The following is a 23,569-nucleotide window of genomic DNA, read 5'->3' as shown; positions in this document are numbered from 1 at the left end:
TAATTGATTCGATGACTCAAAAGCCAGCTTTTAGCCTTAAAAATTAAAGGTCAAAGGCTACATCACGTGATCCAACGCCACAAGCAAATCGGCGCCGACTTCAAGCTTCAAGTATGACCTCGAGACAGGTAAACAATTATCAGCCTTCCCTATAGACTCTTCTCGCACTTCAATGCATCGCCAGACTCTTCTTTGGCGATAGCGATTCTCACGTTATTTCTATGCTTTTCCTAGGAAATTAATTAACTCTCTACGTCCATCCACTCAACCGCCGTTCAATCGACCCTCCATTACCCCAAAATGTCCATCTCCGCATCAGATTCCTATATGCATGCCTCCTCCCACACTCAAGATGACGAGCTCCACGAGTTAGATTCTCTGCCTTCCTCTGTCGATAGTTCAGATTATGCCTCTTCAGACGATGGAGAAGAATCCGATGCACAGAAAGAATGGGAAGCCAGTTTGCAGCAGTTGGAAATGATGCTTACGATGGTGATTGTACCATGGTGTGGGAAATACTTTGGAAGGAAATTTGCTTATTGGAGTATGTTCTCCTATTTTTTATGCTATTGTCTTTATTTTGTTTGTTTGCATTTTGATAGTCTTTGATTGGGAGATGAGGGGAGGAAACATCATCTCCGTTCTTCGAATACTGTGCATGTAGATGGGAAAGAATATTGGCTAATTCATCCGCGTATTTGCGAATAGGTTGGGCAAAGTACATGACGTGGAAGTATCCAGTCACTGTCGAAATAACCAGTAACCCTACCTTTAAGGGTGCCGGAGCTATCGAAGCCGCAGCTACGTTATGAGTAACCCAGGAGTTGGAGTAATTTGTGAGCTAGCGACCTTAACGCCTGCGAATGCGAAGCCAGGCAATACCAGAGGGGATATATTTACGAATGCAAGTCGCAGATTCAAGAAAGACTTTCTTGTGAAGTTATGGACAAAAAGCTTGTGGGCAAGTGAACATGTGGACTAGGGCAATATCAGACACCATCCACCAGACGTTTCACGCAATAAGAAAGTTCTTGGTATATCATAAGGGATATGTTCAGTTACAGCGAGCATGGCATTGGGATTGGCGTTTATAGATGATGTATATGGGGTATATTGCCGATATGTGGTACATCGGCTGGGTACACTGCATAAAGAGGGTCGCTTGAGGACAAGCAGGAAGTGTATATGATTTAGTTCACTCAGTACATATGGTAATGCATCTACACATTTTCAGAAGTGGTTTTGTTTCCAAGAAAATCGAACGAAGTAGTCGCAGCTATTGATTGATGGTTTGTTTGAAAGTATACACACCTTGTTTAAATTACCCTTCGTTGCCAAAAAATTAACACGCCCTATTTCTAACTTTTCAATACTGTGCATATAATGGTAGAGTGTTGGACGATATGTTAAAAGACATCGAATACATTTATTTATTATTAAGTATGGTATTATTAAGTCTACATTCCCGAACATATTGTACACACCAAAAGATAGCGTCCAAAAACCCTTCTGCCTTTCCTAAAAGTTAAAATCGTAAAGCCATAAACATCGTTTGCATAGCTTTGCGCTTGAACGCAATTCAAAATGGGCATTCAGCCCTACCTAATATCCTATTACCCTGACCGCGAATAGTAAGCTTTCGTTGCCACTTGATCTGATATAGTTGTTAGTTGAGATACACAACGACGATAGGTAGTATGGGATAAAGCATCGAAATAATGCAATGGAGGAGAGTACTAACCCATTGATTGCCAATTCGTTGCTTAGACTTGGGACATGGTTGGTCCGCTTTTGCGAACGTTGCTACGACGAGCCATGCTGGAACCTCCACCCATAAAGTCCATGGCGATGGACGCAGCGAACAAGGCAAAAGCGAACCAGAAAAATGCGGTGGCCGCCTGGAGCTCTCGGCATCTTCCTGACATTCCCTGTGTCAAGCCGTTGCTGACGAGATACCCCTAGATGTTTGTTAGCAAAGATCATTACCAACCCGTCTTGTAAAATCAAACTTACTCTGTTACTGCAGCTGTGTACACCGAGTCTGGCGGCAAGAACAACACCAGCGATGAAGTTGAAAAGGGTAGCAAGACCGTCCATCGCACCCAGGATCATGGGCTGTGCTAGCGACTCTACAAATGCGGCTGCCATTCCATAGAAAACGACAATGATTGAGAAAACGGCGACAAACATGGCCCAGTTCACACTTGAGTTGCCGAAAAACTGGTCATCTATGGCCGAAGCGACGAGAGCGAGGGCAATGAGGACGCAGAGAAATTGGAGAACCCTCAAAACTAGTTGTGGCAGTGAAAACATTTTGAAACGATTTTGTGGTGTTGAATGTGGCGAGAAGGGTGTATGTTGATATTTCTGTCTAGAGAGCTTTTGATACGAAAGCTGTTTGTCGATATAAAAGAGTAAATTGAAGAAGAAGCAAAGTCTCAAGGAGGGAGATTAATGTATATGAGAGCTATGAATAAGCTCTACGCTATCCAGTTTGTAATTCGTGTGACGATGATGATGATCGGTGATGACTCCAAGGATGTTAAATCTCCAATGATACCTTTTCCTAAACTGCCTTCCCTGACCAACACAAGACCGAGTTATCACTGGTGAAGAAGCTAAGAGATTATGACGATGGTTGAAGAAAGCTTTACTGGATCGAGTACAGCGTGGAATATTAATTAACGTAAGGAAATGGTGGAAAGGGTAGGATCCGGATTATGCGGGAGGGACGGAATGGTGGAGTATTTGTATTTGGTATTGATAGGTAGGTAGGTACTAGATAGCTAGATGTGCTTTGGTTGCGTTTTAACACAATGAAAATGATATTGAAAGTGTCAAAGAAAATAAGGGATGGATGAAGATGACTTGACTTGAGTATGTAGGGTTTTGTTATGTATGAATGAAGGAAGGGAGGGAGGGAGTGAGGGAGGGAAGGAATATAGGATATTTCTGTACCGGTAATATTCGATGGAATGATTCTTTCTTTTCTTTTTTTGTTACTGAAAGAAATCAACTGCCATTGACTGTACGTCCGAATTCCCCTCATACATGTGGCGTCATATTTTACTACCTACCCTACCGCAACCTTGTTCTTCCATCTCATTCGTACAGCAACAAATACTGTGATGCCAACTTAATTCTAACCTTCTTGGGCGATTCTCTCTCTCTCTGTACATTTCTATTCGCTGAAAACATCCCCTCACCTGTTGTGTATACCTATACCCAAGTAGTATAGTACATTCCAATGAACAATTCTTCTCTCTTCTTTGTTCCCATCAACAATGTCTCGAATGTCTCGAATGTCAATGATTTCATCGATGCGAATGAGCCCAGACCACCCCACCTGCACTGCTTGTATGTGCGGTACTGTAAGAATGTCAATGTTCCGATGGATTCACGAAAGTATAAAAACAAGAAATCGTCCAAGCTTCGTTTTCATCATTAATTGGGTGGAAGATCTGGAGAAGGCGAGGAAGCAATGGGTCTCTCGGCAGTTCTGATACCCTTGACGTTGGTGGCTGATAAGAGATTGATGGTTGGATATCTCGATTATTGGAATATGAATGAGTATGAGTATGAGTATGTATATAACTGAAACAGGTTTATTAAAGCTATATCGTGGGATGTTTCTACTCCGTATGCATGTCATTTAAAAGTTTAAACGTACAAGTAGATTCATTCATTGATCGGGTTGGTTGGAAGAAAGATTTCTCGTGAAAAAAAAGAAAAAACACTTCCCAAACCACCTAGTACAGAAAATATAAGTGCCAAGTGCAAAAAAGAGATGTTCGGGACCCTCGGAGGTTTGCATGAAAACTTGGTCCCCGTTTTTTGGTGGGAATCTCAAAGCTTATGAGTTTGCTAGGTACTTGTTGTGATCATCGTTGATCGGAGCTCTGTTGCCGAGCCACGATCTCGAGTCTCGAGCATTCTAGACGAAGGGAACTTCAGTACTTGGTGAGGGTAAGATGTTGTTTAATCCTGCTGATATTACGCATAGGTAGCTTTCTTTGCCCTATCTGTAGAAACTAATGGGTACAGTAAGCAGAACAAGTTTCGGGCCCCATCGTTCCCCTAGTTCAAGTCCCCGGATAACCAGCGAATTGGCTTTGATCGTATTACATACTAAAACAGGTAGTCATAGAGTACAGTAAAGGATGACTTTCTTCGCTCATTTTCATCCCCGGGTACCTCATTGTCAGCCCTCTGTACGTATCGAATCAGGTAATCTCCTCCAATGCCGGCGGAAATCGTACCGCCAGTTATTAAACATCCATTAACAAACCACCACCAACAATCTTTCACACTTTTCAAGTTAACCTTCTTGATCATGACAGCCAAAGTAACAGCAGCACCTCCACATCCACCAACGAAGAAGACTGGTCCTGCACCAACAGCAACGCCGGCAGCTGTCAACAATCCAACCTGAGTTATGGCGAGCCCGGTCAAGATCTGTTTAGTTTGAGCATCATGCCGTAATGCTATACTTTTGATTCCTGCTTTCGCATCATCTTTGATATCCATATGCGCATATATCATATCGTACAAGACTGTCCATGCTACATTCGACGCATACAAGAATCCGGTTGCGGTCATAGCAGCGCTATTGGACAGTAAATCAATTCCAAGAGCAGGAAATCCCATGATCGCGCCCCAGGAAAATGTCAACCCCAAGACAAACTGCGGATAATGAGTAACACGCTTAGCTAATGGATACGAAGCCACGAAGAGTAAACTTGGGGTAGCATAGAAGAAGCATTGGTATGGAAATTGAAGAAGGACCGCAAGGCCAGCAAATAATTGACCTCCAGTGAAGACTAAAGCTTTGAATGGAGAGACAGCTCCTCGCGCGATAGGGCGTAGTCGAGTACGAGTAACATTAGGGTCAAGATTTCGATCCCAAAGATCATTGATAGTACATCCCGCACCACGCATAATTAAGGCGCCGCTGAAGAACAAAAGAGAGGTTCCCATGACGGTTAATGGCGAGACCATGGGGTCGGTCAATGGAGCCGCCAATAAAGTTGAAAATAGACATGGAAAAAATAGATAATAAGTTCCTGCAGGCTTGTCTAGTCTGATGAGCTCAGCATATGGCACCCAAGAGGATGGAAGTTTTGATAATAGGCCGGTAGTTGGCGGTACATAAGGTGTGATAACCGGTGATGGTGTAGCGGTATCTATGTTCGAAATTTTTGCATTGTTCAAAGTCGTCGGAATAGCATGTGCTTTGATACTGTGATGTCTTTCATGTCGAGCTTCGACATTCTTTCTTGCTTCTTTCCTACTAAGATATGAAGAGGTGGTGATCTTGGAATAGCGGATTGGGATTTTGAGCGAGGGTCTCTGACTCCAGGAAATGTTTTGAAAGAATGCATTCCGGCAGCCTCCCGGCAAGCTGAATACGCCATTTCTAGACATCATTGACTGAGATGGACAATAACCACTACTGTCCGTTAGTTTGATATAAACCTACTGCTTCTCCTGTAGCTTCCAGTGAGGAAACCTTCTTGAAACTACACTCGAATGTGTCAATTTCAAGTATGGGGACACACCCATTGAAGCTCAGGACGAAGAAATTTTTTGTCAGGTTCGCCAAGCCAATGGCAAACTCAAACTCCAAACTATCTTAATCGGACACTCTTCGAGATGGAAAGGTACATTACTTCTTGCATGTAAACCAAGAGCTTTCTGTATATCGCTTGATACACTGAATTTCAATGGAAAATACAATGGTGCTTCTCACTCCTCTATTAAAATAATAAAACCACAACTTGAGAATGGCTGAGACGAAAACTTGTTTGCAATTGAATGAATAAACTCACTTTATCACAATCAATATCAATTCCCAATGTATTTTTATCTTCAATACATCCACTTTTAATTATTTTTCCTTTTCCAGAAAATTCTGACTAAACAATGAATGATAAATGATTGATTGTACTATAGCCGGAATTGGTGGAATTGATCCACTAGCGCGTTATTGCGAGGAAATTCAAAGCAGCCTCGCGTCTCTCTACACATGGAACTCTTAATAAATTTCGTATCGCGATAACCAACATACCTACTATTTGGTGCATTGAATAGCTACGACTTTGAACCTCACTTCGCAATCATCTTCACACAACTTACAAAACAGCTTCAACTGAATTTCTCAAGAGGTTTCAGTTGTTAATTTTCAATTCGCGCACAGGATACTCTATCGAATTTCACCTATTTCAGCTACTTTCGCCCATTATCAAGCTTGTGATATTGATTTGTCGATACGAACGCGACTGGCCTTGACTTTGGCATCGATCACCACCGACGTCCATATTGTCCCAGCATATATTACACCCCGGATACCGAGCAATGATAACTATGCGATACCAGCTGGCTTTATTATAGAATCTATTTTGCAGTATCTAAGACGTACAACTGGGATTCAATATAGCTTGTCGCAATGCCTTCTCAACAGCATCCAAGAGCACAATTCGTACCTCTTTCACCTAATATTGATCTCGATGCTCTAGTCGAGGATAATGCGAGCTTCGACCATGTCCGCAGACTTCCTCAGTCTGATCTAGAAGCACACACAGTACAAAGTTTAGAACAATTAGTATATGCATATGTTGTCCAAGAAGGTCGGCCTCTGATTCTTGAAGGATGGGGCTCATATATGCCACCATGGTTATACTCGTCGAAATGGCTAGAGGAGAATTTGGGCAGAGAGGGTAGGTGGATCGATTTTCTTTTCAGTAAAACATTTCCCAAGCTTAACTTTACTTCTAGTACAAAGGGTTCGAGATATTACCAGCGGCATTGATGTTCAAATGACTATGGGACATTACCTACGTTCCATGGGTCAGCTGGCGAATCAATTTACCCCTCAGACCTACCGGGACCCCAAACGACAGCGACTATACCTAAAAGATATTGATTGCCCTACCGAATGGGAAGAAAATTTGAAAGATGTTTTGCCGGAAGCTTTTTTTTACCTGAACGATTGTATCGAGTCGCGGACTGGTGGTGATGGAGCGATCCGCGAACCTAATGAATTTGGCCAGATGCGATTTGGAAAAGGAGTTGCGCCTGCAGGCGACCTAATGAGCAGTCTGCCGACAGATATGCGAGCTTTGAATATGATGTGTTACATTGGTCACGAAGGTACTTACACTCCAGCTCACAGGGAAATGTGCGCAAGTTTGGGACATAATCTTATGGTTGAAACCTCGGGTGGAAGTGATGGGGAAATTCCTGGCAGTTCGATTTGGTTTATGACGGAATCTAAAGAAAGAGAGATGGTATCGGAATGGTTTGTTTCCAAACTTGGCCACGACATAGAAGTTGAGAAGCATTTTGCACAACTGAACGCCTGGAGAAAGGCCCCATTCAATGTCTGGGTCACGGAGCAAAAGGCTGGTGATCTAATTTTGATTCCGCCCCTTGCTCCTCACCAGGTTTGGAATCGTGGAACTCGAACGATGAAAGCTGCATGGAATCGAACCACTGTAGATACGCTTGAGCTTGCTATCCACGAAGCTCTTCCTCGTGCCCGTCTCGTTTGTCGCGATGAACAATACAAGAATAAGGCTATCATTTATTACACCCTAGATAAGTACTATCGCCTGCTTTCACGAGACACGGTGGAGCCAAAGATGTGGATGAGACCTGGAAGTCGAATCCGGCAGGTTATGGAAGATTTCAAACGCTTGTTTAAATTATACACAGAAGTACTTGTCAGTGAGCTGTTTTCTCGCTCGCGTCCTGAGAAGAACGTTGAATTTATTCAATTCGATTCAAACGTCACTTGTTCATATTGCCGATGCAATATCTTCAATCGTTTCTTGACATGCAAGTCATGTATTCTCACAGCTCCTACAGGGGAGGAAGATACCTATGATATTTGCATGGAGTGTTACGCCATGGGTCGTTCATGTGCTTGCATCTCTTGTTTGGAGTGGGTTGAGCAATGGAAGGAGAATGAACTCAAAGAAAACTATGAATTATGGCGCGGTGTGGTATTAAAATTTGAGCCTCTTCACGAGGGTTCACCTAAAACCTTAGAGGAGGAAAGAGATAGTTTTGGCAAGAAAACTGTTGCTCAAATATGTCAAGAACAACTTGCCATCCGGCCATGGAAAGACATCACTAAACCAGATGTAATAGAGCCGTTAGATGGTGAGTCGGATGTTGAGCCAGAAGCTGACGATGAAGGGCGTCTAAAGAAACCATACAGAAAGCCGTCTAGAAGAGGTAGAGTCCAGGCCACTAAAAACAAGACAAGTCCTTGTCACATCTGCTGCAATCATCATTGGAATTGGCAATCCGCACATTGTACCACTTGTTCCTCATCCTATTGCTATGGAACTTTATGGCGAGCCTTTGACATGATGCCTCAAACGGTGATGGAGATAGAAAACTGGGAGTGTCCAAAATGCTTGAAGATGTGCTCATGCGCAAGATGTCGAAGAGATGCGAAACAAACACCATATACTCCGAAGGGAACACTTCTTGGGCATGATACCAAAAAGGTGGCTGACTATAGGAGTGTTGAGAGTCTAGTTGACTTTTCCAAAACAAATCTTACTTGGTTGAGACACGAAGATGAAAATCTGCCAAATTCTGAAGAAACCGGAAGAATGAGGAGGTTGCGAGAGAAAGCTGAAAGGGATAAAGCACAGGAGCATGTCATTGATAATAGTTACTTGGGATATGAGGAAGAAGCTTTCTACCGAGCGGACGAACCCGAGGATACCCATTTTAACGATATGGCAGACATCGATCCTTCACTTCGTGATGACTCAAATCAATCGGCCCAACAACAAATAAACGGATTCCATCAATCTTGGGATCAGACTCAGCAGCCCCGTGAATATACTATTGACGAGCAACTTCATCAGCAATTAGGAGTTCTTGATGCACACCATGACTTGGATGATAATTATCATGCTGATATGCACGGTCCTAGTAGAGCAGCACAATACCCATCAAGACTCTTGGCACCATCGGTGGCACCAGTGGCACCAGTGGCACCCATGATTTCAAGTGAGGTTCCGCTACCTAATCCCCAGACACCCAAACCTGCAAACATGATGGGTGGTGATTACTACCCCACAGAAATTGGGCTGGACGGCATTCTCTATGACTCTCCGAAATCTGACTCAGAGCCAGCTGATGTGCCAAGTGTTGATCCTGCAGAACTATTAGCTTCACTTGATCAGTTCCGTAGTGTTACGAAAAAGAGAAAACGCCTCAATTCTGAAGGCATCCCTGAGGATGACGAGGAAGATGTGGAATTCATCGCTTCCAAGCGTCAACGAAAGGTCAAACCCAAGGAACCGGTCGACAAAGAAAAAGAGCCAGATAGTATCTCTAAACCTGAACATCGTCCTTCACGTGTCAACAAGCGACAAGATTATACTGAGCCATCATTGGCGGATGTAGAGAATTTGTTAAGTTCAGAAGTAGACGAAGAACCGCAGCCAGCTTCAGGGCAGAGTTTAGTTAGCAGCGCCGGTAAGGTTGCAGATGGTGTTGATCTCGCTGCAAAGGCTTTGAATTATTTTGCCAGAGAACAGACAACCCAGAGAGCTGGCTCTACACCCGTCAACAATGGAAAGAGAAAGCGTGGTCGTCCAAGCCTCGCATCCAAAATGGCGGCATCTCCTAGTGTGGATTCCCCTTCTAAGCCGTCAAAGTCGCCTGCATCTATCAAAAATCCTCGAAAATCTAAATGGCTTTCAAGACATGATGGCGTGAATAATCAGGAGGATAATAGCTCTGAAGTGTCAGCCACGAGGACCAGAACCTTGCGCAACAGTGCGCCATTAGAAAGAAAGACTAGAGCTACTCGACAAAGTCTTGCCAATGCGCTCGAGGACGAAAGCGAAGCTGAAGCAGACAGTGATGATCCATTCGAGGACAAGCATAGGAAGACGCGAGGAACTCGCCAAAACATGGGATCAAGAAAGTCGAAGTTGCACATTGATATTTCAGATGATGAGTCTGAACGATCTGGCAACGACTATGGCCGGGAAATCAGTGATGGTAGTCTTTTTGGAAACGATGCAGAAAATGTCGCTAGTCCAGTTAGCCCTGACATGTCTGAAGATGAAGACCAAACAAATGATAAAATAGCCGAGAGTTCTGACAATGATGCTATATCACCAGAAACTGACAAAACAAGATTATCGGAGCAGTCTATTCAGGCATCTATTGAAGAGCCAGTAGTTGTCAAGAAACGAAGAGGTCGACCGCCAAAGAAGTCGCAAAATACACGCCCCGTCCAAGCAATGCCCGAATTGCGATCACCATCTTCGTCCAAATCGCCTCCACCGCCCGGTGGCTCTAATTCTATAGTCGGTAAACCTAGCCAGTTCCTTTCACTTCGTGAGAAGCTTGCTCTTAAAGGAAAGAAGTTGAAGATTGTCTCGCAACAATCCAAGCAAAAGAAGATCGATGAGCAGCAGCAAAGACAATCAGCTACACCAAGCGCCACGGATACGTCATCCAAGGCGGTTAATTCAGCCCAACAGTCACCGTTGTTCACTCCCATCGATGGTACATATCCTAGCAGTTCAATTCCTTTACCAAAGACAGTCTCTGGAACATCTTCAACTGTACCTTCACGCCAACAATCTATAAGCCAAAATGAGATGCCTGGTACGGTGGTTAACCCAAAACCAGATGCTCAGAACAGCTCATTGAAAAACGTCATCTCACCCGCTCCTAATGGCCACGCTTCGTCATCAAGCAATAGAAGTATTTCAGCACAGCCCGCCAAGAATGGACCAACAGTCGTGCGTCTTGATAACGAGAACGATAACAAGCCAGCGAAGAAAGCCCCCACAATCGTCCGACTCATAGAATCAGAATCAGAGTCAGAATCCGAACATGATGATGACTTGGGAACGAAAAACTCAGATCCGCTCAAATCAGCTAGAAAGCAGAGTTTTAGCGAAGAATCAGATGAGGAAGGTTGGTCGAGTTCAGATGATGACATTCCTGCTGTTAAAACTGTTAAACATGTCCGTACATCACCCGCGGCTACTTCAACCTTGAAGTCACCGGTTACGGCAAGAGGAAGAGGTAGACCTCCTATCCCCAAATAAGTTTTTTGATCATGTAGAAGAGCCAATGGGATTGAAGCGCGCATTTTTTTGCTGGTATAGGTGTTACGTGTGAAATTGAATTGCTTGCCTGCTTGCTTCATTGCGTGCGAGGAAGGGCGGATATACCCTTGTTTCAATACATACTGCGTGGATGTATTTTCTGCAGCTGATATTTGCCTGGAATGTAAATCAGACAGGTTTCTCAAGGCTAATTTGCTTTTGATGAAAGGAACGGATAGCAAGGTCGCTTATTTAGGGGGCTCGGGGGGTGGGGGTCTCGAGGAAAATCCAACAAATAATAATCGGAAGTGAAACTAGTGAGTCGACGTTTGCTTAGTTAGTAAGTAGATTCTGAATCGCAAGAATTTACAAATACCAATCTCTAGTCCCTGATATGTGCAAACATGATTATGTGCAATTTCCTTGTTCGAATACTGAGTATCTCTATTGTCAAGGGTCTTATATACTCTATGCCTGCAAGAAATATCTACATCAACCCATCAAAAGCTACAAACGCCAAAACCCATTTAATCTCGTCTAATCTAGACTCATCTAGACTCATCTACCCTCTTTCCTCCCTCTCTTCTTCATCATTCATTCCCTCTCGCCCCTTCTGTCCTCTAACACCCCATCCATCCCTCAGCAATAACCCCACCTCCTCTAATCCCAACCCCTTCGTCTCCGGGTACACCCACCAAATCGCCCACCATCCAAACGCGCATACCACCGCATACACAACAAACGTCCACGTTGGAGTTAATTGTTCCATCATTGGAAGAAACGTAAGTCCTATAATGAAATTTGCCGACCAATTTGTACAAGTAGAGAGAGAAGAGCCGAGGGAACGAACTGAGAGGGGAAAGAGTTCAGATTGCATCCATGGGACGTTTCCAAGACCGAGGGCGAAGGCTGCGGTATATAGCATTATTGCTGTTAGAATTATGAGAGGTGGAATGCGGGAGGTAGAGGTGGAGGAGGATGTAGTGGTAGTAGAGGAGAGGGTAGAAGGGAGATCCATGAAGTGGAAGCCTATGGAGCAGAGGAGGAGTCCTATAGCCATTATGGGGATTGAAATGAGGAGGATACGACGACGACCGATGCGGTCGATGAGCATGAGAGCGGCGCAGGTTAGGATAAAATTTGTGAGTGCGACGGAAAGAGATGTTAGAGTTGGAGACGAGAACCCAACGATAGTGAAGATTGTGGCGCTGAAGTACATGAGGGAATTCTGGGAGATTTGGTTAGTTGAGTTTTTGATAAGTAGATTAGATGCACTTACGAAACCACACAACTGTTGAAGACCTTGCAGAAGACAGGCAATTGTCAAGGCTCTCCTATTTCCTCCAACCCCTATTAATTCTTCCCAGCTATCCTTCGCGTCACTTATCCACGAGTCCTCCGATCCCTTAGTTTTCCTCGCCATCTCTCTTAACCTTTTCGCCTCATCTTCCTCTCTCACTTCTCTTTCGATTCCCTTCAAAACCTCGTCGACCACCTTCTGCATCTGAACCCCTTTCCCAAAAACTCTACTCAAAACACTTCTCCCCTCATCTACCCTCCCGACTTGTACCAACCACCTTGGCGTCTCCGGCATAAACAGCATTACTAAGATCTGTACCGCTGCAGGCACCGCACCCAAACCAACCATCCACCTCCAACCCGTCTCTAGACTTCCCCATTCTACAAACGCCCATCCAACAATATAAGCCACAACTTGTCCCAATGTAATAAACAACACATTCAACACCACTAATCTACCTCTCCACATGGTTGGTGCTAATTCACTTATATACAACGGAGCAACAAAACTACCTGCTCCGACCGCAAGTCCTACAATACTTCGTCCGAGTATCATGCCCCATACTGTGGTTGTAAACGCTTGGATGAGTGCACCGAGAACGAATGCTAGATCTGCTAGAAGGACAACACGTTTGCGACCGAGAGAGGAAGCGAGAACGCCGGAAAGAGGAGAAATGATGAGGGCGAAGAGAGAGGTGCATGATGTTATTAGGGATTTGTCGAGAGTTGTCAGGGGGCGGCCGAGAGAAGTATGGAGACTTATTAGGGTAGAGGATATTACGCCAGTGTCGTCTGGTTCATATATTGTTAGCTACGATGTATTTCCGGATATAACTTTAGAGTGCATTGAAAGGAGTCGGGAAAGTGGAGAGGAGGTCATACATCCAAATAATAGCCCAGTAATACCTGCAGAAAAAGCAAGCAGCCAAACGAATAGCCCGGGTTTACTCAAATTCTTCTCGAGAAGTAATGAGACATCTTCATCCACATCATTCTCCTCCTCTTCCTCGCCGTGTTGATTGGGCAGGAGAGGTTCTTCGGCGGTAGAAGATGCCATTGTTTCGAGTGGGATATCTATTGAAGATGCCAGTGTGAGCTATGTGAACATCGAGTTCACATATCGTAGGTTGGGGGTTGAATGATGGCTAGTCGTTGACAGTGAGATTGATGAAGAGGTCTTGAAGTAGCTCAGCCGCGTGCTTCCTGGATGGTTTGTTTGCGGGTCGGATTTTGAGACATGGGGCTCGTGCGTGGCATATGCAGGGTTTATGCAGGGGTTTGGGTGCCGAGATTGGGGTCTTGTTCAGCCTTGCGTGGAAGGCTCAATGTAGAATTGGATGTGTATTTTTATGACGTTTATTGATGAAAAGAAGTTGTGGCTTTCTGAGTTGTCAGTTTTTTCAATTGGCAATAATAGTTGAAGTTTTGATGACCTCCAAGGAGTTTTTACTTTCTGTTTCATATCAACATCACCCGGTATCATCACCTACCTCCATTGTCTAATATGAGAGAAAGCTAACCTATAAATAATAGTGCAACACAAAATCTGCGGATGTAATCATTCCCTAGTCTCGTTCTGAAGTAGCAAGATGTCAGCCCTGGAGGTATATAGAGCTGACATCTTATTGGCAACGCAAGCAAGACAAGACAGAAGACAGAAAACTCTACGCCAATCCAATATTTTCGCGAGAATCATGATTCCAGACTTTAAATGTGATGTTATATATAGCGAGCCACATATAAAGAGATACTGGTCAATGGAGAGTAAAATCAGAAACATATGACAACATACTTCAGGGCTACTTCGGTTTGTATTTTCTGTTTAGTTTGGCCATTCTCCCATGGACAACTAAGTGTTCTTATTTAATTTGGGATTCTGAGTATGCCTCGGGAGCCCAAACACTAGATGCATGAGTCCCGGGATATCTTTCCATTGCCTTTGGTTCAATATTTCCGTACCAAGCTATTGAAACCAGCTAATTTTTCGAGATAGAAATAATCTATCAAAAACTTTTGATGCGACAATTCTGAAATTTGAAAGCCACCCTCCTTTCCCATTCCTGGATGATTGGCCATAACACAGTTTGTGACTAAAAGCAGCTACGGTGAAATCACTTTATTTGTAAAAGAGGCGATTGCAGGTATTCAATGTAGTTCGAGTCCCGATTATGTTTTCATGGAGTTGTTGTCAAGACGCACTGAACGAGAAATGCCATCTACTTCTGGTGTCACGAAAACCACTTCCGAAACACCGTCTAGACCATCAATTTCGAACAATAAGAGAAAATCTCTGGGCGCCGCTTTAACCATGAAGATAATGTCGTCAATGTTGACATTGAGGCGTTGAAATACCGTAGCCATGAATGACATGTCAAGGTGAACCGAATCTATGTCGTAGTTGAACCATGTTCGCGGTTCGACTCCCGATGAGCCAAAGGTAAGCGTATAGGTCTCAGAAGCAACCTCTAATGATTCCTTGCAAGTGTAGAAAATTGTTGGATTTGAGTCTCTGGACGCATACCCTCTAATGGCTCCTGCGTCCTTGTCAAGGAAATCGCGCCAGTGCAGGGATTTTGATCTTTGAATTGGTAAGTGACATAACCAAAATGAGGTCCAAGAACTCGAGATCATAGGAAGTCAGCAGGACTTACCGAACAATAGGATATTCGGGATTCTTCAAACAAAAATGTTTCAGCGCCACATTTCTTGGTCCAGGAAGTGCAGCTCCCCAAATCATCCGTCGAATTTCTAAGGGTAGCCGGGAAGAAATGGATGAAATGTCGCATTGCGATTGGGTACCTCGGGGGCAGAGACAGGAGTCATTCTCAAAATCTAGGAAAACACATCAGCACTTTGGATTGTGAAATTGGGATAGCAATGCATTTTGAACTGGTGAAGATTTCAAGAGAATCATACTGACTGTATGAATTGGCAAACCATAAAGAGGTGCGTCTTGTCGCAGAGAATGAAATGTTGACAACTATGAGAAGTTCGATACGGGTGGTGAGTTTGCTATTGGCACGAGGAACTTGACGAGAATAAAGATTGATAACTTTGTCAATGTTGGTAAATTTAGAGGAGATGCAAAGAAATATATTTGCAAGAAGGTTACTTGTCAAGTGCCTAGTATTACTTATCAAGGTGTGTGAGTCGAATTAAAATCGATTGAAAATGATTGTGGGAAATCCACCCCGCTACCAACCTGTCCCATAATGCTTTCACTTCTGACAAACATCAACCACTCATTAAAATTTATCCAAACAAAATTTCAACAGCCATTTTATCATCTTATTGAATAAATCAAATAATTATTGTTTAATGAATTGGACAGGAGGGCGCCTGCAAGGCATTCTGGAAATCTTCTCGTGGCGGCGGCGGTGGTGCCTTGACCAAACGACAAAAGGAACACTTCGCAAAGGTTGAAGGCCACTTAAGAATTGGAAGTTCAAAGATATATTACTCCTCATGTAAAATCTTCGACAATATCGTAGTGGAACAACCACACAGACGATCGTTTGGGAATTGTGTTGGTTCTGTGAACAATTCTGAGTATAGTGCAAGACAGGAAAGAGGGAGAAATGAAGTTGAGCGAGAACATTTTACGGATCTCTACAAAACACAACAATCTCACATCAAATCCAATGTGTAAAGAGCTTCAATATAAGCAGAAAAACAATCGTTCTTCGTCAGTTGAATTCGTCCAAAGAAGTTCCATTGCCGACGACGATTTATACAACGCTACACCTCCACCATTGAGAATCAAGCGCGAGCATGCTGTATTATCAGAGATTAGAGATGCTCCGCAGAACTGCGAGGCGCGAGAAACAATCGAACAATCTATGGAAGAAAGGAGACGGAATCTATTGGATCAGAAAGATTGGGTCGGCCTAAACATTCATCATTTGCCGAAATTGAAGTTCAACCAACCAAGACACGATGAAGATATTGGGCGAAGAAGAAAGGTAAAGGGTGGACACAGAGCAAGATACTCAAAGCTTCAAACAAGAATCAGCTCGCCGTTTGCCGCAAGGAACAATCATATGCGGGAGCAACAAGAAGCGGGTTACGTGGAAGGAAGCCTGCCGAAAAATGACGTTAGGATTTCGATCGGAGGCAGGATTGTTCCGCCAGGCATAAGTTCGAGTTCGCGACCGACTAAGTAATCCGCCAATCTACACCGCGCAGGAAGTATCGGATTTGTCATCGGATGATATGTTGCTTGACGATGAGTATATCATGGAGGACCGGAAGATTTGAATAGTGACAGATTTCCTTTCTATTTTCGAAGCAAGGATACATGGCATTGGAGAGGACAACAATTCGACGAGGATGATTCAATGAGCAGAGACCCGGATATTCACGGTACACATAGAAACCAAGAAAAGCTTCCAAATACGAGACGTGAACGCTCTTTAACATAGTCAACAGAAATGGAATTTCAAATGAGTTTGGGGGTAAAGCATCACCATTTTCTCGCACAGCCGTCGGATCAATTTGCGATACTAGGATGAAACAACCAGTGCCCATTCGTCCTGCACAGCATCCTGTTCTTCACTTAAGCTCTCCTAAATGTAACAGTAGTGTGCTTGCACAGGTCGGGGGCTTGAGAAGTGTGGTTTTCCGAAGATTCAATTGATGGACAATGAGATGTGGAAGGCATGGATACCACCATACACAGAGGGCCGCAGAGCGCAAGATTATGATGATGAAGGGGAAGGAGAAGAAACATCTGAAAGATAGGAGTGTATTTATAAGCCCGGCAATAAGTGCCATTCCAGCCTTACGCGAGAAAACTTTCAGGAGCTCATGGTCCAATGATGAGGATTCAAGTGGAAAATATGAACATACCGAGTCCTGGGGAGGGCTATGAAAGCGCGATGATACAGGAGCAGTCTACTGCCGTATATAACAGAGATTTATTTCCTTCGAACGAAGTCGAAAATATCTCATACAACGGTATGCCGCACAGCTCAGATGTCTATGATCACCCATTCTCGTCTGATAGATGTGAGCTGGGAAATGAGAGAGAGGGACCATCATCAACATGCGTACAATATACAAATGAGGACGATTTCACGATCGAACCACAAGACACTCGATCATCACAGAGAACATCTTCAAGTATTCCATGGAATCCTCCTAGGAGCTCAAGTCCTTGTAAAGCCAGAAATTCTCACAGTAAGTTTCTCAATGATCCTTGGTCCGAAGTTCTCCCTTTTCAGCAGACGCCTATCACCAGCAGACAAACCACTGAACTTAAGGAAACCGCACCACAGCACGATCAAATCATGATGCAGGATCAGACTTTCGGCAAAGTAAAAGATTGTCCGACACAAGGTGATCAAAATAAAACAGACCCAAACCAACTCTGGATGAAGTTTGTTTTTGATTGATGTCAGTGAAGATGAGGATACGTTATTGGAAAAGACTACATCCACAGGATTTGAGCTCGAGGAGAGGGAACCCTCGCCAACATTTTCAACCTTTGTGCACAATTCAATCGAGTCAGAAAGTCCATTGCAACCTAGATATGTTGCGCAAACGAGCAGTCGTATCAATTGGCAAGATCTACAGCAGAGAAACAGCAAAGTGTATAGGAACGAATTTGGCCAGTCCCCTAATTACTCAACTTTAGCTTATCAGTCCAGTGTCAACCACGAACCTATAGGAGCGGCTGCCCGAAATAAGAGTACTCCATATCCGTACGAAGAAAAACGTCATATAGCTAAAAGAGATTTATCTACAGACAATCTCACTTCTGAAGTAAACTTAAAAAACTCCGGTATCCCAAACACCAGTACTTCCTCATCTTCAAAAACAGACTCGCTTTCTATGGTAGCTATCTCAGGTTCTCAGATCAATATATCATCAACAACGAATCAAAGATCTTTCCTAGAACCACATCACAAAGTTATTTTCACAAAACCTCAACCATTTATTGGATCGAAATCAGACATTAACTTTCTCATCTCCTGATAGAACTATACGCATCGGCGGAAGAGATATCAAAAAAACAGATAAGCAGTGGTAATGGTACAATGTTTCCCGAAGAGATAGAGGATGATTAAAACATATTTGCGTTGTTAAAAGATGTAGTGCTTACCTTATGAGAGATCTTTTTAATCGGATTCTCAGGGTATATTAGCTATTTTGAGAGCTGAAATTGGCTAGATAGTTGGCATTTGACTAGTTGCAAAGGGAGAGTGGCAATCAAACATCATTTTAACGACTAGAATCGTAAAGCGATATCGTCTCTGTGCACACATATGTTCAAATCCATAATTATACACAGGATTTTCACTTTAGGCACTTTACTCGGATTATACTATCGGTGATGTCCTAAAACTCTGATTGCCGCTTTTCTCGTGAACTTTTACACAACATTGGAATCTTTTTGACAGCGAAATTTATTGCAGGCAGATTTTCCCCCTCTCGAAATGTCAAGAGATACAATTGATCAAATCTGAACTCGTATCACATTCAAGACTATAGATTCTCGATTTTAGATGATTAAAGGAGAAGTCACATGTAGATACATAGACAGGGAACTCGCAGGCCACTCTTTAGTCTCACTAGCATAATAGATCTAAGCCTCGTTACTAAATAGCTGACCGTAGATAAGATTGCCCTGGCTTTGAACGACCAGCAAACTAATCTCGATTGATTTTGATTCCCTTGTTCGCAAAATTACCATCGCTTAACGAAATTCAAAAGGAAGCGCTGAGCAATTCAATGGTGATTGAGCAGCTTATGGGGTGACAAAACAGCTCGAAGAGGAGCTCAAAGTTGCTCTTGGTTCTGCTTACGTACCCTGCATGAATACTCTAAATACTATCGTCACTGCTCTTGTGGATGTTATCAAGGACAAAAGCCTCAAGCTCAACTCTGCTGTAAGTTGACTATGATCATGTCATTTATCAACCCATTGATTAATGGTATGTGCAGTCAAAACCAAGAGCAACTTCGAACTCTTTTTAATGATGCTTGCAATATAGAATGGAGGCGAGGCAGTTTGCAGAGGCGGATAAGGTTTCGTAGAAACGAAAAGAAACGAGTTCGCCTATTGAAAGAGATCGATCAGTGTAATGAAAACCTACGGAGAACTTGGACCCAAGTCGACGCAGCCACACCGTTCCTTGATTTCATGGAATAAAAATAATAAGGAATCTTTAATTAAAGTGAAGGAATTCGCAGGCTGTCTTCACAGTGCATTACTCAAGTGTTGGCAATGCCAATGTTGCGCCGCCCATGATACACTTCTTCGAATCGAAAAACAGGCAGACGCGAATAATTAAGAAGGCAAAAGACACAGTTCGATTCGACCTATTGTTTGTGTCAAACGATGCAACAAGTGCTGCTGGCGATTCTTCGGCATGGAAACAAATGCAAGTTGTGGTGGTTCCAAAGAGGTCAGTATGTGTTCCTGCGCCAAGAACAATAGCTAATGAAAAGTGAACCATCTTTACAAAGTACACAATCCTCCGCGGTGCTTTGGAGTCCCCTAGACCCCAATACTGGACCCATCTTACCTAATGTATCAGGGCCTCCCGCCAGTGGAAGTTCTTCTGCTATGATGACAAGTACACCAAGAGGTCCAGCATCAATCTTTAACTTGGATTCAAGTGAGGAGATTGATTATCAGAATCTGAAAGCCATCAACACTATTTGCGAGGTGTCAAACAGCCCACAGATCATCCATGAATGTTTCGGATTCGTAGTAGATGAAGTGTGACAACTCAAAGGCACGTTCGAAGTTCCAAGATGGCACAAGTCCTTCCCATCCAGAATTCTTAATCTTGGCGACCTACTCAAAAATATCTCTGGGCCTACTTTATTCGTCGTTCCCACGAGTAGCACGACACTCTTCAAACTTGAGAGAATCACACTAGCTGTGAACTTAGCCTCATCACTACTTCAGCTCCATGCCACTCCTTGGTTCAATGAGCGATGGAATAAAAGCGAAATTCTGTTCTTGTCTGACAGAAGCAATCCAAGCATTCGCCCTGTGGATATAGAACGTCCGCTGCTTGCTCATAAGTTCTTTTCTAGCGGTATTACCAGTCCTACTCCGCGGAATTCGCTTCCTACTCCCACTCACCCACACGTTAGTGTCTTATGCCTCGGAATAATGCTCCTAGAACACTGGTTTGCGGAACCTATCGAATCTCGTCGATTCTCCAGCGATCTGGTTAACGGTGTTCCAAATTCAAGCACTGATGTCATTGTGGCTGAGAGATGGGTGAAAGAGAATGGAAATTTGGAAAATATGCCTGCAGGATATTATCAAGCCGTCAGTAGCTGCGTATTCTGTTTTTTTTCAACCTATGCCTATAAATAAAAGTCTGGAGAACCTTGATTTCAGAGAAGTAATTTGGCGAAATGTCGTGGTTCCGTTGGAAAAGGAATTGCAAACTTGGAAAAATGGGAGAACTTGAGTTGAAAAGAAGTTCCTACAGCGAGACTTCAAGGTACGATTAACAGAAGAACACGTGATTTTGATCTTGGATTGAGCCGGGAATGAGCCGGACTCTACGGAATCAAAATAGGAGGCACAAGTTGAGTACCATTGAGAAAAACTTCGAATCTCTCTTCAATATCGTATTAAATACATATAGTTCTGACTGTTAATGTAAAAAGGGACCAATTTTCGTTTGATCTTTTCATATTTTAGTATTTAACTTGAAACGAATTTATAATTCAATTAAGAAGTCCTTTGAAAGGAGACTCAATTCTCGCCTCTTATTTCGGTTTACGTAGCCGGAAAATAGCATAGGGAGCCTTAAAGGTTATATGGCTGGAAGACAATCTAGTGGTCAGAGTTAGAAGAGAACCTCTTGCCTTGAGGTTAGAAGGATTATCAGTGATATAGTACTAGAAGGAGCTTCAGAAGTAGTCGTATTTCTATACCCTAAGGAACTCGCAAAATGTTCTAGCAAAAACTTGCGATAACATCTGGCCTACGAAAACACGCAAGCTATATTCGATTTTCCATGTGACAGATCTAGATGTGTGTAGAATAATTTGGATTTTAAGGTTATCCGTCAAAGACAGGAGTGGCTCAGTATCATAGATTTGGTGTTATCAAAACTAGTACATTGCCCTACAACATACTCATGCTACCAGAAAGTATACAACTCCGAAGCTAGATGGACATTCCGCAAGGTGATGAACTACAAGAGGACTAACCTGGTTTCTTTGGCGGCGGAGTTGTATACTTTCTTGCAACGCGAGTAGGCTTGGTGTGAAATTGTTACCGCTAGGAAGTACATTAAGTATTAAACTTTCAGCTAATGTGCCTTGTCGCTGTCTCCTTCCTTCCATACACGCTTCGATGCTTCTACCTGCAGAAGAACCATGGGCAAGTGCTCAAACATTCACATTTGAGGTCTCGAACTCGTGAGACCTCCGACTTTTTGTCGTTATCTACAGACGGTTCATCTAGGCTCACATCATAACGATACGCAGCTCTTGTGACTCGTGAGTCCTGACCTCTTCTCCGAAGTGTGCATCACTAGGATTTCTTAAAAGGATTTTTCAAGGAGCACAGTGGAGGTTCGCTCCTAGTTTGAGGAGGTTTACTCCTGTATGATATCAAAAGCGACACGCTCCGAAGAAAAGGGCTGGAAGGCTCGATGAACCATATTGCGATCGATCGATGGTTTACATATCTACTACGTGTCGCCGCAAATCCTTCCCCTAAAGTACACATTATATAATTAATCAGACATATTCTAAAATTACCAGGCCCATGTTTTGGGAAGAAAGGTTGATCATATGCCAGGGCGAAAGAACTCTATTCGATAAAGAAAATTAAAAAACCGGGCTAGTGATCGTCATGCATAGACATTAAGATCCACTACCAAGGCGAAATAAAGGGAAAACTTGTTATCTTTTTGACCTCACAGGAAATGACGCCACAGGTAACGGTCCGTATGTGGCGGTGCGTGTGGCCCGAGTTGTCATCTTTCCTTACTGTTATTGGTTGAGAAGTTTAAGGATTGTGTAAAGTAAAATAACGGTAAACAAAAAACCTCTCAAATGCCATGCAAATCATTTGCTGACCACTCGTTCAATTTGTTACAATTAAATTACTAGAGAGTGGATGTCTGATGGACTATACAAACATCAAAGAAATAGATGAAGAAAGACCTCTCGGAGCTTTGCTCCGGTATGTTGGGATTCTCGTTGGAAGTTGCAACTTGTATCAAAATATGGCTACGTCACATCATATTGTTTTAGATATATGTTGCTACCATTCACTCGAGGTTTCCTCGAAATAAATCAATCTTCTATTCTGTATTCACATTAAAGTTTAAACTGTACGACATAGCCACTTGAACCCTATCTTGGCCCTTTGATAAGTCGAACTCAAAATTGTGCCCCTCGATTATCAAGTCTACAATTACATAACACGAACATATACCCTCAACAAACGTCAAACCTCAAAAGCACAGCGCAACACAGCTGCAAATACAGAATGGCACCTTTAATTACAATGCAAAAGTCGCCCGAAAGAGCATTTGCTCTGCAGAAATATCTGCTCCTCCACTCTCAGCATGATGCTCTTCAGAAGCACATCAACCAAGTCACTGCTTCCATCCCCGAGAGTCCCATCGGACAAACCGATCGTCATCGCAACTCTTCTGTCTCTTCAGACTCCAGTGCTGCTAGTGATGCATCCACTTCACCTCTCGGTTCACCTATTCCCAACATCAGCTCCCGCAGGGGCAGTCTCCCACCCTCTTTTGGCCACACGCAACGTTTTCACCGCGAGGAAAGGATCAATTCACTACCAGCGATTGTAGATGAAACAGTCGTTGAAGTGATTGAGGAGGATGAGCAGAAATTGAAGGATGTGAACCAACAAATCAAGACTGCCTTGACTGATCTACTCAACTGTGAGAGTGTGAAGGGCGATATCAGATATAGGAAATGGGTTCAAACACGATTGATGGATACGGAAAGAGAATTGAAGGAGCGCAGAACGAGAAGTTGTGAGAGGAGAAGAAGCGAAGACATGAGTCTTTGAAGAGATCATTGAGATCGAATCATGAAATGGATGACAGGACTAGAGGAATTGATACCCCAATAGAGTGGTTGGTTTAACGGCGGTATTGTATGATTGCTCAGAATGGGTATCGAATATCTACAGAATGGAGACGGTTAAAATGGCG

At 43.3% G+C, this 23,569-nt stretch overlaps 10 protein-coding genes across 10 annotated transcripts; 6 read left to right on the top strand and 4 right to left on the bottom strand.

Moving 5' to 3' along the window:
• Positions 1 to 300: 300 nt before the first annotated feature.
• EAF02_005323 (uncharacterized protein) lies at positions 301 to 812 on the top strand (the record flags this gene model as incomplete). The annotated part of the gene is made up of 2 exons (XM_038901371.1): positions 301 to 544; positions 709 to 812. The coding sequence occupies 2 exons, from the start codon at positions 301 to 303 to the stop codon at positions 810 to 812; spliced, it is 348 nt and encodes a 115-aa protein (XP_038758711.1).
• Positions 813 to 1,763: 951 nt separating this feature from the next.
• Positions 1,764 to 2,313, bottom strand: EAF02_005322 (uncharacterized protein; the record flags this gene model as incomplete). The annotated part of the gene is made up of 2 exons (XM_038901370.1): positions 1,764 to 1,958; positions 2,014 to 2,313. 2 exons carry the CDS (start codon positions 2,311 to 2,313, stop codon positions 1,764 to 1,766), a joined length of 495 nt encoding a protein of 164 aa, XP_038758710.1.
• Positions 2,314 to 4,128: 1,815 nt separating this feature from the next.
• Positions 4,129 to 5,427, bottom strand: EAF02_005321 (uncharacterized protein; the record flags this gene model as incomplete). The annotated part of the gene is made up of 1 exon (XM_038901369.1): positions 4,129 to 5,427. One exon carries the CDS (start codon positions 5,425 to 5,427, stop codon positions 4,129 to 4,131), a length of 1,299 nt encoding a protein of 432 aa, XP_038758709.1.
• A 971-nt stretch (positions 5,428 to 6,398) lies between these two features.
• On the top strand, positions 6,399 to 11,096 carry EAF02_005320 (uncharacterized protein; the record flags this gene model as incomplete). Its single annotated transcript, XM_038901368.1, has 2 exons — positions 6,399 to 6,716; positions 6,775 to 11,096. Exons 1-2 carry the CDS (start codon positions 6,446 to 6,448, stop codon positions 11,094 to 11,096), a joined length of 4,593 nt encoding a protein of 1,530 aa, XP_038758708.1. The 5' UTR covers positions 6,399 to 6,445.
• Positions 11,097 to 11,524: 428 nt separating this feature from the next.
• On the bottom strand, positions 11,525 to 13,735 carry EAF02_005319 (uncharacterized protein). Its single transcript, XM_038901367.1, has 3 exons — positions 13,278 to 13,735; positions 12,376 to 13,187; positions 11,525 to 12,324 (listed from the first exon to the last, which is right to left on the bottom strand). The coding sequence occupies exons 1-3, from the start codon at positions 13,450 to 13,452 to the stop codon at positions 11,659 to 11,661; spliced, it is 1,653 nt and encodes a 550-aa protein (XP_038758707.1). The 5' UTR covers positions 13,453 to 13,735; the 3' UTR covers positions 11,525 to 11,658.
• Positions 13,736 to 14,561: 826 nt separating this feature from the next.
• On the bottom strand, positions 14,562 to 15,132 carry EAF02_005318 (uncharacterized protein; the record flags this gene model as incomplete). Its single annotated transcript, XM_038901366.1, has 2 exons — positions 14,562 to 14,973; positions 15,047 to 15,132. The coding sequence occupies 2 exons, from the start codon at positions 15,130 to 15,132 to the stop codon at positions 14,562 to 14,564; spliced, it is 498 nt and encodes a 165-aa protein (XP_038758706.1).
• Positions 15,133 to 15,973: 841 nt separating this feature from the next.
• On the top strand, positions 15,974 to 16,558 carry EAF02_005317 (uncharacterized protein; the record flags this gene model as incomplete). The annotated part of the gene is made up of 1 exon (XM_038901365.1): positions 15,974 to 16,558. One exon carries the CDS (start codon positions 15,974 to 15,976, stop codon positions 16,556 to 16,558), a length of 585 nt encoding a protein of 194 aa, XP_038758705.1.
• A 675-nt stretch (positions 16,559 to 17,233) lies between these two features.
• EAF02_005316 (uncharacterized protein) lies at positions 17,234 to 18,463 on the top strand (the record flags this gene model as incomplete). Its single annotated transcript, XM_038901364.1, has 3 exons — positions 17,234 to 17,772; positions 17,795 to 18,192; positions 18,375 to 18,463. 3 exons carry the CDS (start codon positions 17,234 to 17,236, stop codon positions 18,461 to 18,463), a joined length of 1,026 nt encoding a protein of 341 aa, XP_038758704.1.
• Positions 18,464 to 19,302: 839 nt separating this feature from the next.
• On the top strand, positions 19,303 to 20,733 carry EAF02_005315 (uncharacterized protein; the record flags this gene model as incomplete). The annotated part of the gene is made up of 5 exons (XM_038901363.1): positions 19,303 to 19,526; positions 19,580 to 19,804; positions 19,866 to 20,121; positions 20,167 to 20,446; positions 20,534 to 20,733. The coding sequence occupies 5 exons, from the start codon at positions 19,303 to 19,305 to the stop codon at positions 20,731 to 20,733; spliced, it is 1,185 nt and encodes a 394-aa protein (XP_038758703.1).
• A 2,139-nt stretch (positions 20,734 to 22,872) lies between these two features.
• On the top strand, positions 22,873 to 23,424 carry EAF02_005314 (uncharacterized protein; the record flags this gene model as incomplete). Its single annotated transcript, XM_038901362.1, has 1 exon — positions 22,873 to 23,424. One exon carries the CDS (start codon positions 22,873 to 22,875, stop codon positions 23,422 to 23,424), a length of 552 nt encoding a protein of 183 aa, XP_038758702.1.
• Between the last annotated feature and the right edge of the window lie 145 nt (positions 23,425 to 23,569).

Source organism: Botrytis sinoallii (genome assembly GCF_014898435.1).
Source record: "Botrytis sinoallii strain Bc 23 chromosome Unknown BSIN_008, whole genome shotgun sequence".
NCBI classification, from domain to species: domain Eukaryota; kingdom Fungi; phylum Ascomycota; class Leotiomycetes; order Helotiales; family Sclerotiniaceae; genus Botrytis; species Botrytis sinoallii.
This window is presented reverse-complemented; position numbering and strand designations above follow the sequence as displayed.

What these genes read in the sequence shown, in the direction of transcription:
- EAF02_005319 (XM_038901367.1), bottom strand. Translation starts at nt 13,452, where the DNA reads ATGGCATCTTCTACCGCCGAAGAACCTCTCCTGCCCAATCAACACGGC. An exon ending in TACTGGGCTATTATTTGGAT is followed by an intron (nt 13,188 to 13,277) that starts GTATGACCTCCT and finishes TATATGAACCAG; the next exon opens with ACGACACTGGCGTAATATCC. An exon ending in TTCAACAGTTGTGTGGTTTC is followed by an intron (nt 12,325 to 12,375) that starts GTAAGTGCATCT and finishes CAAATCTCCCAG; the next exon opens with AATTCCCTCATGTACTTCAG.